This window comes from Miniopterus natalensis, chromosome 3 (genome assembly GCF_054644295.1).
Source record: "Miniopterus natalensis isolate mMinNat1 chromosome 3, mMinNat1.hap1, whole genome shotgun sequence".
Lineage (NCBI taxonomy): Eukaryota > Metazoa > Chordata > Mammalia > Chiroptera > Miniopteridae > Miniopterus > Miniopterus natalensis.
In genome coordinates, this window is record NC_142083.1 from 1171460 (window position 1) to 1185863 (window position 14404).

Genomic DNA, 14404 nt, shown 5'->3' on the forward strand with positions numbered 1-14404 from the left:
CCTGCCAGCGTGTCCGGAGCTCAGCTCCCTCACCTCCGAGTGGGCTCCCGGGAGGGTCAAAAATAGAGACAGGAAATCTGGCACCTACTGAACGTTTGCATGGGCCAAGCACATTATTTCATTTAGTCTTTAAAACAGTACGCTAAAGCGTAGATACCACAACTGACTCCATTTTACAAATTATACTCCATTATGGGAAAGGGGGGACAGACAGTGAGGGAACTGAGGCCCAGGGAACAGGCGTCTTGCCAGAAGTCGCCCCGGAGCCAGGCTGGGATTTAAGGCAAGTCCGCGGTCACACAGCACGGGCCCCGAATGTCGTACTTCAGTCAACACGGCTCCTTTTCTCTCTCCCGCATGGTCACGCACGGTGTGGCCTTTTCCCCCTTATTATATTTTTATTTTTACTTTGATTTATGTTTATAGCAATAGCTCCAGGGTTTATGGTATATATCTCTAATTTACCATAGGAGATCTCTAAATAGTATGTCCCTTCATGGACACTTCAAGACCTGTACAAGAGAATTAACCCTTTGCGGTCGTATTAAATTTGGACACGGGTGTCGTGCTGGTCGGAATTAAGAGCTTTCAGAGAAATTATGAACCGATACATGAATGGAGTTCAGATTCGTACGGTCCCTTGCTGTGGTGGCTGAGAGTAGACAAACGACCGCAAAGGGTTAAGGCTGTGATCAGACCTTTTGTCTTTGGGACAAAAAGCTAACACCCTGAGAGGAGCCGGTCATCCTGAGGTCAGGGGAGGGCGCTGCAGAGAGGATTAATATCATTAATCCATCCAGGGCCTTTCCTCTCTGCCCCCAGGCCCAGGGGCTGCGGGCTCCCTGAGCCCCAGGTGCCACACCTGACAAACCCACACAACCAGGCCAGGCTGCCCCGGCCCTGAGCAGGCGGAGGGGAATTACGAGGGACCCACTTGCCTTCCTCCTCGGTGGTTCCCCGTTTTGCTTGGCTCCAGCCGCTCCAGAACCTGGACTCCTCGGCCGCACACCGCAGGGTTACCATGTACTCCGCAAAAGCCTGCAGCCCCGTGAGGTTGTACGTTTGGTCTCCATAGATCCCTTCTGTGAAGTTGACCTCCATCTGCAAGGCAGAGATGACCTTGAGCTGGACGGGAGACCAGTTCTCTCTTTTTCTTCTTTACTCCCCAGCCCTCTCTTACCTTTTCAGAACTAGCAGCATTAGATCTCAACGTTTACAATATATAATTTTCACAAACAGACCTCCATGCATGCCTGGGACCGTCTGCATCCAAACGGAGGAGAGTTACCCCATGAGCCACCACCCCCACCCCCAACCCCACCCGGTGAGGCGGAGGTTCCTGCTGCTGAGCTGGTGTGAGGGATCCTTCTGAGCTCGCAGCTCAGTGAAAAGGCATCCCAGCAAGGAGGTAGGGCCGACGGGAGGGCCTCTCACTGCTGAACCCAAGTTCCCTGACACCCTCTGCCAACAGCCCCGAGATGCTGCCGGGGCAGAATAGGGTTGCTGGGAACATCACTTGGGATGAGCCTTCGTCTCTGGGCAAGGAGCCTTCCCAGCTCCCCTCAGTCATGGGGCCCAGCTGCTAAAGGACTGTCAAGGAAATGACTGAGCTCGGAGCCAGAAAACCTGGGCTCAGCCAGACTGACCTTTGAGAGAAGGCCAACCACAAGTAAATCAAAATAAAACAATATTAATCCATAAAACACAAGCAATGAAGTCTAACAAAGCTCTGCTTTTCATGTTTTATAAAATATGTCATATTTGTTTTTTAAAATCTTTTGAATGTTTCCTCCTGCATTGCTAGGCGGCCCCGGACATGCTTGGCTTCCTGCAGGGTCCGCTCGAGTTCGTGCCCAAGAGCTCTGCCGAGTGCAGGCCCCGGAGCCTGCTGCTCACAGCCCGAGACCCACAGGGGAAAGGCTGTGGGTCTCACAGGCTTTCACGTGGTGAGCCTCGCAGGCTTAAACCTGAAACTTCCCCAACTCAACACAGGCAACAGGCTCCAAACAAAACATCAACTTCATCAGGTTTGTTTCTAACAATCTGTTCTTTGTGCCGAATCCGGCTCCCCCGAGCTGTATATGTCTCAAGAGATGAATCAGAGAAATGTTGGTACAAAGCCTAAATCAAACCCTGGAAACAGCCTTGGGCTCATTTTGGGGAGCGTGCACAGGACTCACTTTGGGAAGGTGCAGTCCCTTAGACCAGGCCATAGAAGGTGCTCTGGATGTTGCTAAAGGACTGTCAAGGAAATGACTGAGCTCGGAGCCAGAAAACCTGGGCTCAGGTGTGCAACTTAACACACCTTGAAATCTTGGAGAGGTGACTTAGCTCTCTACATTGCAATTCCTAATCTATAAAAATAAAAAATAGTGGTGTCCTGTTTATAGGATATTTGCAAAGATTAAGCAATTAGAAAAAAATGTGCCAAAGGCTTAAATAAACTATTCACAGAGAAGGGCTCCAAGTGGCCAATAAGCACATGAAAAGCTACGCAACCTCATTAAAGGTCAGGTATATGCAAATTACAGCCATGATTCTATTGTGCCCATACAATGGAATACTACACAGCAATGAAAAGTAGGAACTCCAGCGCTACATGACGTGAATGAATCTTAAAAGCACAATAATGACAGAAAGAGACAAACTAAGTACAAAATGTATGGATTCCATTTGTACAATGTCTGAAACCATGTGGTTCAGGAATACAGGCTTAAAACCATAATAAAAAGCAAATAAATAACTACCACAAAAATCAGGATAACAGCTCTAAGGGGAGTTCATGATAAGGGAGCTTATACTATGAAGCTGACAATAACGATTTGTAAAATGCAGTATTTACGTTGTGTTCACTTTTCTCAATGTGTGTTATACATCACAATTCCATAGAAGGTTGGGAAAATAAAAAAGGAAATAGCCAAGCCACGGAATCTCTGGCAGCCAACACAGTCAGACACAAGCCAGAGTGGAGGCAGAAGAAAATTTCTCACTCGGTAATCCGCCCACGCGCCCAGAGTGCAGGACGCCTGCAGCCAGGCACTCCCCACCTGAAGGCCCAGAGGGCAGACGGGGAAGGAAAGGGCTCGCTCTTGTCTAGCTTCTGTTTTCAGCGCAGAAAAGAAAAAAGATTCCAGGTCAACAGTTGTCAATAACCCGTGGCTGTGGGCCTTGGAAGAAACATTGTAACACTGTAACTTACCCAGCGGACACTGTTCACTGTTCTGAATCGCAGCGTGCATTTTAGAGCTTGTGAAACAGGGGCCAACTCGGGCCTTTTCCATTTTATTTGAAGCATCCGTTTGACGCCCAAAACTGGTATCACGCTGAAAATCATAGGTGGTTCCATTTTTACTGAAAATAGAAATCACAGATTTGCAAAAAGATCAGAAAGTGTTAATGACATCCACCCAAATTTGTAAAAAACAAAAACCCTGGGAAGGAACTGGTAGCGCGTGTTTTGGGAGCGGTCATATGCAGATGCACTGGGAAGACAGTGCTAAAAAAATGCTTGTGGAGAAAGGGACCCGAGTGCCCTGCTGGTGGGAATGCAGACTGGGGCTGCCACTATGGAAAGCAGTAGGGAGGTTCTTAAAAAAATTAAAAATGGAGCTGCCGTTTGACCCAGTGATTCCACTCCTAGGAATGTACCCTAAGAATCCTGAAACACTAATCAGAAAGAATATATGCTCCCCTATGTTCATAGCAGCACAGTTTACAATAACTGAGATCTGGAAACAGCCCAAGTGCCCATCAGGAGATGAGTGGATAAAAAAGCTGTGGGACATTCACACCATGGATACTACGCAGCTGTGAAGAAGAAGAATCTCGTACCCTTTGGGACAGTGTGGATGGACCTGGAGAGTATTATGCTGAGTGAAATAAGCCAGGCAGAGAAAGACAAACATCACATGATCTCGCTTATATGTAGAATCTAAAGAACTTAATAAACTGATGAACAGAATAGATTCAATGACATGGAAGCACAGATGAGACTGACGAATGTCAGAGGGATGGAGGAGGGCGGGTGGGTGGAGGGGGAGAGAGTAAACAAAGAATTTATATGCATATATGCACAACCCAAGGATACGGACAATGGTGGGGAGAGAGACTGGGGAGGGGGGTGGGGCGGGGAGGAATGGATCATTGGGGAGAAAACAGGACATCTGTAATATTTTAAACAAAAATAAAATTAAGGAAAAAGAAAAAATAATAATTCATGAACATTACTGGGAAAAAAATGCTGCCCCCACCCTCCAAAAAGAAATGTCCAAGGAGGAGAGGGTACATTCTTATGATTTTTCTGCAAATCAGCGTTCTCCTGGCAGGGGGAGGTATGCTGAGCAGAATGGAGGTAAGAAGGTGAGGCTGTGCGACCGGAAAATGGGCTGGGCCCCTCCCCTCCGCTCCGCTCCCCTCAGCCTCTCTGCTTGACCCCAGGATGGAGACGTGGAGAGCCCCGCAGGAAGCACCCCTTCCTTCCTCTGAACACTACCAAAACTCTCTCTTTGAAAAAATGTATTTCTTTTTGGTTATTAAGTAACATATGCTCATTCAAAACAAATAATTTAAACATAGAAAACTACAAACAAAAATTTTAAATTAGCCATAATGCCATCAACCAGAAATAACCATTATTAACATGTTTGTGTGTTTTCAGGCTTTTTTTCTATTAACTGTCTGCATATTTTTCAAACAAAATCAATATTGTTACATAAAGCCCTTCTCTTTTTAAATCACATTATGCCATCAGCGTCTACCCCCTTGCATTAAAAAGTCTTCAAAACGTGATTTTTTTTCAAAGCTTCAGTCTTAGGGATGAGCAGAATTTATTTGACCTTGTCGCTGTCAGTGTACATTCACAGTATTTTCCATTTTTCACTTTAAAGCTCCCCGGGAGCAGAGGCTGAGTGTGGGTCCCAGAGCCAGCGTTAACACCTGATGTTTGTTAAGCGAGCGAATGAGTGGGTGAGAGTTGCATCTTTGTCTGGTCTCTGGTGGTTCTCTTAGATCCCCGTCGGGTAGAATGAGTAAAGGCCTATGGAAGTCTTTAGGGCGCCTTCCACGCCTCACTTTCCAAAAAAGCTCCACTGATTGCAGCTTCCACCGGCAGGGGATGAGCACCCCCCTCACCGCACCCTGGCCGCAGGTGCTGAATACTATCAGCCTCTTCATCTTCCTTCCTGAAGGCTTTTGGAAAGCGAGTCTCTACTTAGATCCATGAGTTAAAAACAAACGTTGGCTGAAAGTATTCAGAAAGCTCTTTGTAGCTACTCAAAAAAATAGTAGGTACTAATTATTCCTGGACTAAAGGGTAGTCACCAATCTACGCAGCCACTCAGTGGCTGGAGCTGTACACAACAGACAGATGAAGCAATTTTTATAAGAGTATTGATTTGCATTGAGCACTGGATGAGTATTTTTTGAGAAGAATCATGTTATTGACTCTTCTCAACCACCTCACATTTGTTATACTCATTTTTAAGAAGGGAAAACTGAGATTTTTTGCAGGTTAAATACTTTTCTCATAAGAAGCCCAGCTGGGATTCATTTGCACCCACTGCGAACTCCTGCCCTTCCCATTAACCGAGACTGCCTCGAGTCAGAGCAGACACAAATCCCCACTGTAGCCCCATTTAACCCCACGATTATATCACCAAGGAGGCGTGTGATTTAATTTCACCCCGATTAAAAAGGGCCCTCAGAATTGCTCATTAAGAACTGAGTTATATTGAGTGATGTCAGCAAAATGGGCTAGGAGAGTCCAAGTTTATGTTTCCCCATAGAAACATTAAAAAAACAAAACAAAACAGAACACAGAAGCTGCCTCAAATAATCTGGTTGGAGCTACTGAAACCAGGCAAAGGTTTGGTTTGTAGCTGAAAACCCAACCCAGAAAGGGGCCTTCGGAGTGGCAGGGGAGGTCGCACCTCCTCCTGCCCCCCCCCCCCCCCCCCGCCCCAGCACGTGGGTGGTCTTGGTCTAGGGGAGGCGGAAACTGGTTCCTCCTTCCCTTCCTCAGACCCGAGAGCACAGAGCAGACCTTCCAGCGCCCGACCTCCGGGTGAGACGGGGAGGTTGGCCTGCGCGTGGTCTGACTCGTCCCCCGAGAGCTGCCGGGGCCCTCAGACCACACGGCCTCGGCAGGAGACCAGGGGCAGAGGAATGGGCCAGCTCGGGTCCCGAGGCGATCAAGACAACAGAGGAACCGAGAAGGCAACATGCAAGATGCGCTCTCAGGAAAGACCTGGGAAGAATCTGAGCTTCCACCCAGACGGATCGCCAGGCTCAGCGAGAGCCCAGCTCATCCGCGAAGACCAGGTCCAGCGACTCCCAGTTCCAACAAACGAATCCCAAGTCACACGAAGAAACAGGAAAACGTGACCCATTCAAAGAAACAAACTACAGGGGCGGACGCTGTCCTTGAGGACGCCCCGTCGGCAGGCTTACTAGACAAAAACCGTAAAATGGCTGTTTTTAATGGGCTCGGAGAGCTGAAGAAAAACGTGGCCAGAGAACTAAAGATCTAGGAAATGGTATAGGATCGAAATGAGAATATCATCAGTAAACAGACGGAACGTATAGAAAGAACCACACAGAAATCCTGAGGCTGAAGGTTACAGGAACTGAAAGAAAAAGTCCACGAGAGGGACGAGCGGCAGAGCTGAGCTGGCGGGAGAACCAGCAAAACGCAAAGACAGGGCCCTCGAGAGGACCGACTGAGGAACAGAAAGAAAAAATGAAGAAAAGTAAACAGCTTAATGTAATTGTGGGACAGAATTTCTTTATTTTGTGTAACTAAAACTTTGTGTCCTTTAACCGTCGCCGCCTAATCCCCCCCCAGCCCTGGCAACCGTCATTCTGTCTGGGTTTTTCCCTCCCCTCCCCTCCCCTCCCCTCCCCTCCCTCCCTCCCTTCCTTCCCCCCTTCCTTCCCCCCTTCCTTCCCCCCTTCCTTCCTTCCTTCCTCCCTTCCCCCTTCCTTCCCCCCTTCCTTCCTTCCTCCCTTCCCCCCTTCCTTCCCCCCTTCCTTCCCCCCTTCCTTCCTTCCTCCCTTCCCCCCTTCCTTCCCCCCTTCCTTCCCCCCTTCCTTCCTTCCTCCCTTCCCCCCTTCCTTCCTTCCCCCTTCCTCCCTTCCTTCCTTCCTTCCTCCCTTCCCCCCTTCCTTCCTTCCCCCTTCCTCCCTTCCTTCCTTCCTTCCCCCTTCCCCCCTTCCTTCCTTCCTCCCTTCCCCCCTTCCTTCCTTCCTCCCTTCCCCCCTTCCTTCCCCCCTTCCTTCCTTCCTCCCTTCCTTCCTTCCCCCTTCCTCCCTTCCTTCCTTCCTTCCTCCCTCCCTCCCTCCCTCCCTCCCTCCCTCCCTCCCTCCTTCCTTCCCCCTTCCTTCCTTCCTCCCTTCCCCCCTTCCTTCCCCCCTTCCTTCCTTCCTCCCTTCCCCCCTTCCTTCCCCCCTTCCTTCCCCCCTTCCTTCCTTCCTCCCTTCCCCCCTTCCTTCCCCCCTTCCTTCCCCCCTTCCTTCCTTCCTCCCTTCCCCCCTTCCTTCCTTCCTCCCTTCCCCCCTTCCTTCCCCCCTTCCTTCCTTCCTCCCTTCCCCCCTTCCTTCCTTCCCCCTTCCTCCCTTCCTTCCTTCCTTCCTCCCTTCCCCCCTTCCTTCCTTCCCCCTTCCCCCCTTCCTTCCTTCCTTCCTCCCTCCCTCCCTCCCTCCCTCCCTCCCTCCCTCCCTCCTTCCTTCCTTCCTTCTCCCTTCCTTCCTTCCTTCCTTCCTTCCTTCCTTCCTTCCTTCCTTCCTTCCTTCCTTCCCCCCTTCCCCCCTTCCTTCCTTCCCCCCTTCCTTCCTTCCTTCCTTCCTTCCTTCCTTCCTTCCTTCCTTCCTTCCTTCCTTCCTTCCTTCCTTCCTTCCCTCCCTCCCTCCCTCCCTCTCCTTCTTTGATAAGACGGCACATTTTATGTTTCTCTGTAACATGCATCTAGTACATCCTTGATCTTTGAGTCTACTTTCAAGCCCACAGGTACCTCTTTTAAAAGGCGGGGCATCTTTTAAGAAAAGAGTCTACAAGACGTCCAGCTGCACTCACCTATGGTGTCTAAGTGCCACTGTGTCACGTCGGACTCCACCGTGCCGTGGGCATTTCGAGCTTCCACTTGGATGGTGTAGTTGTCTGGCAAGGTTATTGCAGGAGGCAGGAAGGCGCAGGAAGCACGGTTCTCACTTGTAGAATTGCAAGTGTCGTTTTCACTTCCGTAATTGCTTTGAAGGAAAAGTGACTCCATGTGAGTGTGGTTCCGCAGCTTGGGGACCAAGCCACACGTGACGTATTAGACTGTGCTCGCCAGGCTCCGGCTGGGTTTCCATTGAGAACGGCCCAGACCAGCCTTCGTTTCCCGCCCTCTCTCCAAACTCCCTCCGCACCGCCACAGAGGTCCAAGTCCACCGCGTCCGGCCTGAGATGCCGTAAACCACGGAGCCTCCCCGGAGCCCCACACGTCCACCCAAAGCTACACTTGTAATAATGTGTTTTCTACTGGTAACAAGGAATGAACAGGCCCCTAGATTCCCCGATTCTAACCTTGAGGACTTATTTTTAATAGAAAAAAAAATCAGAGAGGATTGTTAAATAAATCATGGTGTATACATAAGTAAAATTTAAAATGATAGTGTTTAACACATCTGTACTTACTATCAGGGAAAGATGCCCATACTCTGTTATTGGTGAAAATGAGAAGGATGCATATTATGGACAGAAAAATCACGTTTATATGAACTTATGTATTTACATAACTGTTCTTAGAGGTATCTGGAAAGGACTTCATCGAAATGTTACCTTTGGTGAGGGGATTTTGGGTGATTTTTAACATTCTTTATATTTTTCAGGTTGAAATTTTTACCTTTGGTATATGGTGTTTTCAGAAAACTCATTAAAACTGTTTTCCTAGATCATTTAACCCTATCCCTGCTGTAACTTCATGACAAGCACACCTACGGGCAGGACCCAGGCAGGGGAGGGGGCTATAGTCTCGTGGCTTTGGGGTCACGCGGGGGCGGAGGTGGCCGCGGGCAGGCGAGGAGCCACGGCCCAGGGGCCATGCGTGCAGGGCGGGGCCGGGGAGCAGGGCGTGGGCTGCAGAGTCACGGAGACGTGGAAGTGGAGAGAGCGCGGGGCTTTCTGTGGCCGTGGGCAGCGCAGGAATGGCCCCCGGGGCCTGGCTGCGTCGTGTGACGAGCGCGGGCTCTGGACGCACCGTGGGTCTGAGTCCCGGCCCTGCCCGCGCGACCCGGGCCTGGGTCGGCTCCGTAGCCCGCTGCGCCTGCCTTCTCATCTCTAACACGGGCCCAGTGCCGTAGCTGCAGCCCGGGCGGTCGCGAGGGCGCAGCGAGCTGGCGGGCACCTGGCCCAAGCGTGAGATGCTGGGACGTGTCTGCCCCTCGCGCCGGCGCCATGGCCGACGCCGGGGCTCTTACTCAGGGTGTCACCTGTGAGCAGCACGCTCCCCCCCCTCCTCCGAAGCTCCTGCTCGGCCCATCACAGCCGCTACCCCCAGGGGCGTCCCCGCTGCTCCCCTTCCCCCAGGAGGAGTCAGTCCCCACTGTCCTGGGCATCAGGAGGGTTTGTCCCTACCACTGACCCGCTCTCAGAGCTGACCGCCCACAAGGAGAGCCTTCCAGAAAAGTGGGAGAAACCTGACGCGGTTTCCGCACCTGCCCCCTTCTGCCACTTTCGGTTCACCCTGGGACGGAGGACCAGCGAGCGCAGGAGGCGGCAAGGCCTGTGGACCGTGGGTTATTGGGCCTGGGTCGGGGGTCGGGGGTCGGCAGGCCACAGCCTGCAGGTGGGGCACAGCCGCTCCCTGCTCCTGCAGGGGCCACGGGCTAAGAGCAGGTCTTACATTAAGCGGTCAGGAAACAAATAAGAAGAAGGTTCACTATTGTCTACACGGCTCCCCTGCTGTGGAATCGTGTTTTGTGAGGGTCTGACGGAAACCATCTCCCTCTAAGCCTAAAGTACTTACTCTCCAGCCTCCCAGAGACGCCCTGCTGAGCCCTCCCTCCGGGGTACCCGCTGACATGTCGGGGCGCAGAGAACACTGCCTGCCCCCCTCTGCCGTAAAACGTGAGTGGACCTCCCTCACCACGCCCGTGGCCAGTTCCAGGAGTGAAAACACAGGAGTCTACACGAGATCTTGCATTTAAAAGCCAAACAAAACAGAAACTTGGGACTTTGGACTCCCTTGCTGAGACGGGAAATAGGGGAAGGTCACCTGTGATAGTCCCCGGGCAACGCGAAGGACACAGTGGGGCGCATGGGCTATTTTCCAAATTTCAGAAAAAACCTCCTACCTGTACACACTCGCTGAAGCCCCTGGCTTCTGGCTGGAATTATAATAACAATTTTATAATTTTTATTCTAACAGACGTCGAGTAAAAAGGGGAGCTTGAGGTCAGGAAACCTTGGAACTGGTACCGGTGGATTTCTCAGGACGGGTCACACAGTGAGCTCACGGCAGGCCTGGCACCCCCTTGCCATCCCCGGCCCCATGTTTTATAACATTCTAGAAAGAGGAGGGGGGCGGTTGGCTATAGCAAATAGATTTGTCCCCTGAGCGTATGCCCGGGCGGCAGCCACGCCTCCCCCGCCCCGTAGTTTCCGATCCTGCGGCCCTGGATGCACGGCGGTCCCCAGAGCTGCCAGCGAGGACACATTCCTCCCCGAGCTCCGCCCCCGCCCCGCCCGGCCCCGCCCGCGCCGGCCCGCACTTACTGGGTCCGCCTCACCGTGTACCGCGTGTAACTGGCCTCCTTCTCGGGACTCCAGGTGCAAGTGAAGTTTTTCTTGTAGTATAAGATGCAAGAGATGTTCTCGGGCTTAGCTGGCAGGACTAACACACACAGTCATTCAGTACACGGCCAACCCGGGCAGCACCGAGCGGCGCGATGGGAACGGCTGCCCGGGGCGGGCAGTGGCTGGCGTGGCAGGTTCTCCCAGGCAGGCCGCGAGAACCCACCTCCATCTCCCCAATTACCCCCTTCGAAGGGCCAGATTTCTGCTTCTAAAACATGCTTTTTACATTCTTACTCAAGCGCAACATTTGAGGATCAAAAATTATATTTAAATACCAGGCAAAGTAAAGCATCAAACGCTAGAACCATCGGGGTAACAGGGCAGCGGGAGACGGGGTGCTGAGCTAGGCCCGGCTTCCCCTTACATATCAATAACCTCCCCGGAAGGTGGCACAACAGGACGTTTCTGAGATGTCTCCAGCCCTGTGTTCAGATCTTACAACTCTTGCTCCTGGTAGCCCCCAGCCCAGTGACACCATCCCTTCCCGGGGGGAGCAGGTGCCGCCGTGAGAACAGGGGTCTAACCCTGCGCAAGTCCAGAGGCGGAGTCCAGGGTGTAGGAACTTGGAGGCAGAGACTTTCGTCCCGTTTTTCATTGACCTATTGTTGAAATTTACAGTTTCCTCCCATCATGAATGGGGTCAACAGTTACAGTCACGTCGTTACTTGTGACTTTGTTACCATTAAAAGTCAGACTGACAAACCTTACAGGGCAGGAGGTGGGGAGAGATTAACCAAAGAACTTATGTGCATAAATGCATAACCCGTGGACACAGACAATAGTGTGGTGAAGGCCTGGGGGCTATAGGGTGGAGGGGATCAACGGGGGAAAAAGAGAGACATTTGTAATACTTTCAACAATAAGGATAAATTTTTTAAAAAGTCAGTTATTTTCATATTATGTGTCTGTTGTTATAGGTACCTTCACTATCACTGAAGTAATGTAATTATTAGGTCTTCTTATTTAATGCGTTAATAAAGAAACACCTCTATTACTATGTCACAAATTTGTTTAATTTTTTGATAACGTCATTTCAGAATAATTGGGCTCCTTTATAATCCTGTGTATCTTATTTATGTATTTACAGCTATTACTTCCAAAAGCGGCCGTGGACTTCACAGGTGACCGCGGGGTTCATCTTACCCATGCCCAAAGGTAAGAACTAAGGGCAGTTTTACGCTAAGGTTAGCATTCAGCTCCGAGGCTCAGACTGACTTCCTTTGGAGCTTGGTAAGACCAGCCTTAAGAAGCAGGCGCCTTGAGAGAGGAGGCAACTTCTGGAGTTACCTTCACTCTCAGAGCCAAGCTCTAGTGTTTCTAGGAGGGGCATCCCCGCCAGAAGGAGGAGAGAGCCCGTCACTTCCAGCAGGTCAGGTACTGGGGCATCGGGTAAGGAAGTGAGGGCGGCACAGAGCTTGGGCGTCGGTGTTCTTGGGGGAGCAGCCCCATGCAGGGGGGGCTGGTGAGCCCAGGTCAGCTGGGCTGGCGGCCTGTTCCTCCAGGTGCAGCCTGGGACGGCTGCGGGCCTACAGTCTAGAGGAAGCCGCATGTCCCACCACCTCCCGCGCGCAGGCAAGTCCCAGCTGCCCTGGCAGAGGGCGGGCTGGGGCAGCTCCTCAGCTCAGCTCCACACAGGCGCGTGTAGCCTGAGGGACCCAGGACTCGCCTGTGTCTCAGATGGGTATGGGAGGAGGAGGGTGTGGGGCTAGTCCAGGCCCGGGATTCTGGGCACAGGGGACTCCAGGACCACAGGCCAACACTGGGGCATGGGCTTCAGGAGTGGTTGCCAGTGATGGATGCACCAAAGTCCCGGCAAAGCCAGCTGCCCCCATCGTCACTATTCCCCTACTGGTCCCAGGTCCAGAGGCTTGACAAGACCAAAGTCAGCGTGGCCGGAACCAAACAGCACCTCATGTTACATGGAGATCAGAGGCTAGACCAGGCACGCCTTGTTCTGGGAGCCCACAGCCTGAAACCTTCCCTGGGAGCCCAGCGACCCGCAAACAGAACACTAACAGATCCCACACCTCACAACTCCAGTGGAAATGTGCAAAGTCCCGCAAGTGGGTGAACCGAGGGTCAGCCAGCAACGTCCTCTGAGGAATGACTTCCACACCAACCGACACACTCCCTGTCCCCACGGCTCAGAGATGGTGGCAGTGTGTGTGCATGTGCATGTATGCATGTGTGCGCATGCATGTGTGCGTGTGTGTGCGTGTGCGTATACACATGTGGCTCTGTCTTTAGTCCTTTGTCCAATGTTTTACAAATATTCATTGAGGTCAGCCCGCCCCCTCATTACACGCGTTTAACACTCATTACACGGACTCTTAGCAGGATTTCAAAGTCGGTCCTTTGCCGGCAAATGAAAAGCAAGGGGCCCTCCCGTCTCCCCAGGGCATCCTTGGTCTTACACTGGGCTCATTACGGCCTAACAGCTCTAAGCCCCCCGCACCTCAGGAGGCTGGATACGGAGATAGGGCCTCTAAGGAGGAATTAGTTAAATGAGGCCCTTAGGGCGGCCCTGACCCATTAGACTGGTGTCCTTATGAGAAGAGGGGACCAGGACACACAGAGGGACGACCAGGTGAAGAAGCGGCAGGACAAGGGTCATCTGCGAGCTAAGGGGACAGATGTCGGAGGAAGCCAACCTTACAGGCACCTCGAACTTGGACTTCCAGCCTCCAGAACTGTGAGGACATACATGTCTGTTGTTCAAGCCGCCCGGCCTGGGTGTTTTGCTTTGGCAGCCCCAGCGCACTCTATGATGTGTTTCCACCTTTCCAGTGCCCCGCTCCCACCTGCGCCCCTCTGATCTTCAATGTAAGACGTGATCAAATGAGCCTTCGATCTGCAAGGTACAGTATGAGTATAAGGCCCATCGTCCTGATTGGACCACTGTGGAAACAAGTTTTGTTTTGTTTTGTGTCACTTCTTTTTATATTCTTGGAATTTAATGAAAATAGTGTGAAAATTACATATTTTTGTTCTTATATGTGTTTTATATAAAACCACTACATTTAAACACTATTGAAATAAGCACTTAGAGTTACTCTAAGACAGTGGACCTTTTTTGCGGGGTCATATCTCCCTTTGAAAATACAACAGGCCAAGCTGCACATGCATAAACATATATCAACGTGCACATATGCCAACACAAATTCAGGGAGCCCACAAACCCCAGCTGCCCATTCGCATGTGCCCATGACCCAGGTACCCTCTGCTTTCAATGAACAATTCCTGTCCAGAGAAGGCGATGAGAATCGCACAGTCCACACACAGCACAGCCAACCTACCTGCCAGGCCGAGTTCGCAGAGCAGGGGAAGCAGCCACAGCGCCCAGGCCCTCATGGTCCCCGAGTTAGCGCAGGCAGCCTGGGGAACAAGGTGAAAATGTCATCGGTCAAGAGCTAGCTTGGTCCATCTCTTTTCAACAATCCTATTTCCAGTGACAAGCAGATGCTGAGGATTTTTAGGATGCATCCTTTTATTTTTTCAATCTTATTTCATTTTATAGTTTGACTATCATCGCACAGATCCCTTTATAATTACTCCATCAACCCCCGTCAACAT

The 14404-nt window shown here is 51.4% G+C and overlaps 1 protein-coding gene across 1 annotated transcript in view; it reads right to left on the reverse strand.

Annotated features, from left to right (window-relative positions):
- The window catches only part of IL31RA (interleukin 31 receptor A), a 30175-nt gene extending 15993 nt beyond the window's left edge, over positions 1–14182 (reverse strand). The window contains exons 1-5 of the mRNA XM_016199802.2: positions 14128–14182; positions 10751–10868; positions 8069–8241; positions 3200–3351; positions 939–1101 (exon numbers count right to left, since the gene is read on the reverse strand). Of these exons, the coding sequence (XP_016055288.2) occupies positions 939–1101; positions 3200–3351; positions 8069–8241; positions 10751–10868; positions 14128–14182 (661 nt within the window). The remainder of the gene's footprint in view (positions 1–938; positions 1102–3199; positions 3352–8068; positions 8242–10750; positions 10869–14127) is intronic.
- Positions 14183–14404: the final 222 nt, after the last annotated feature.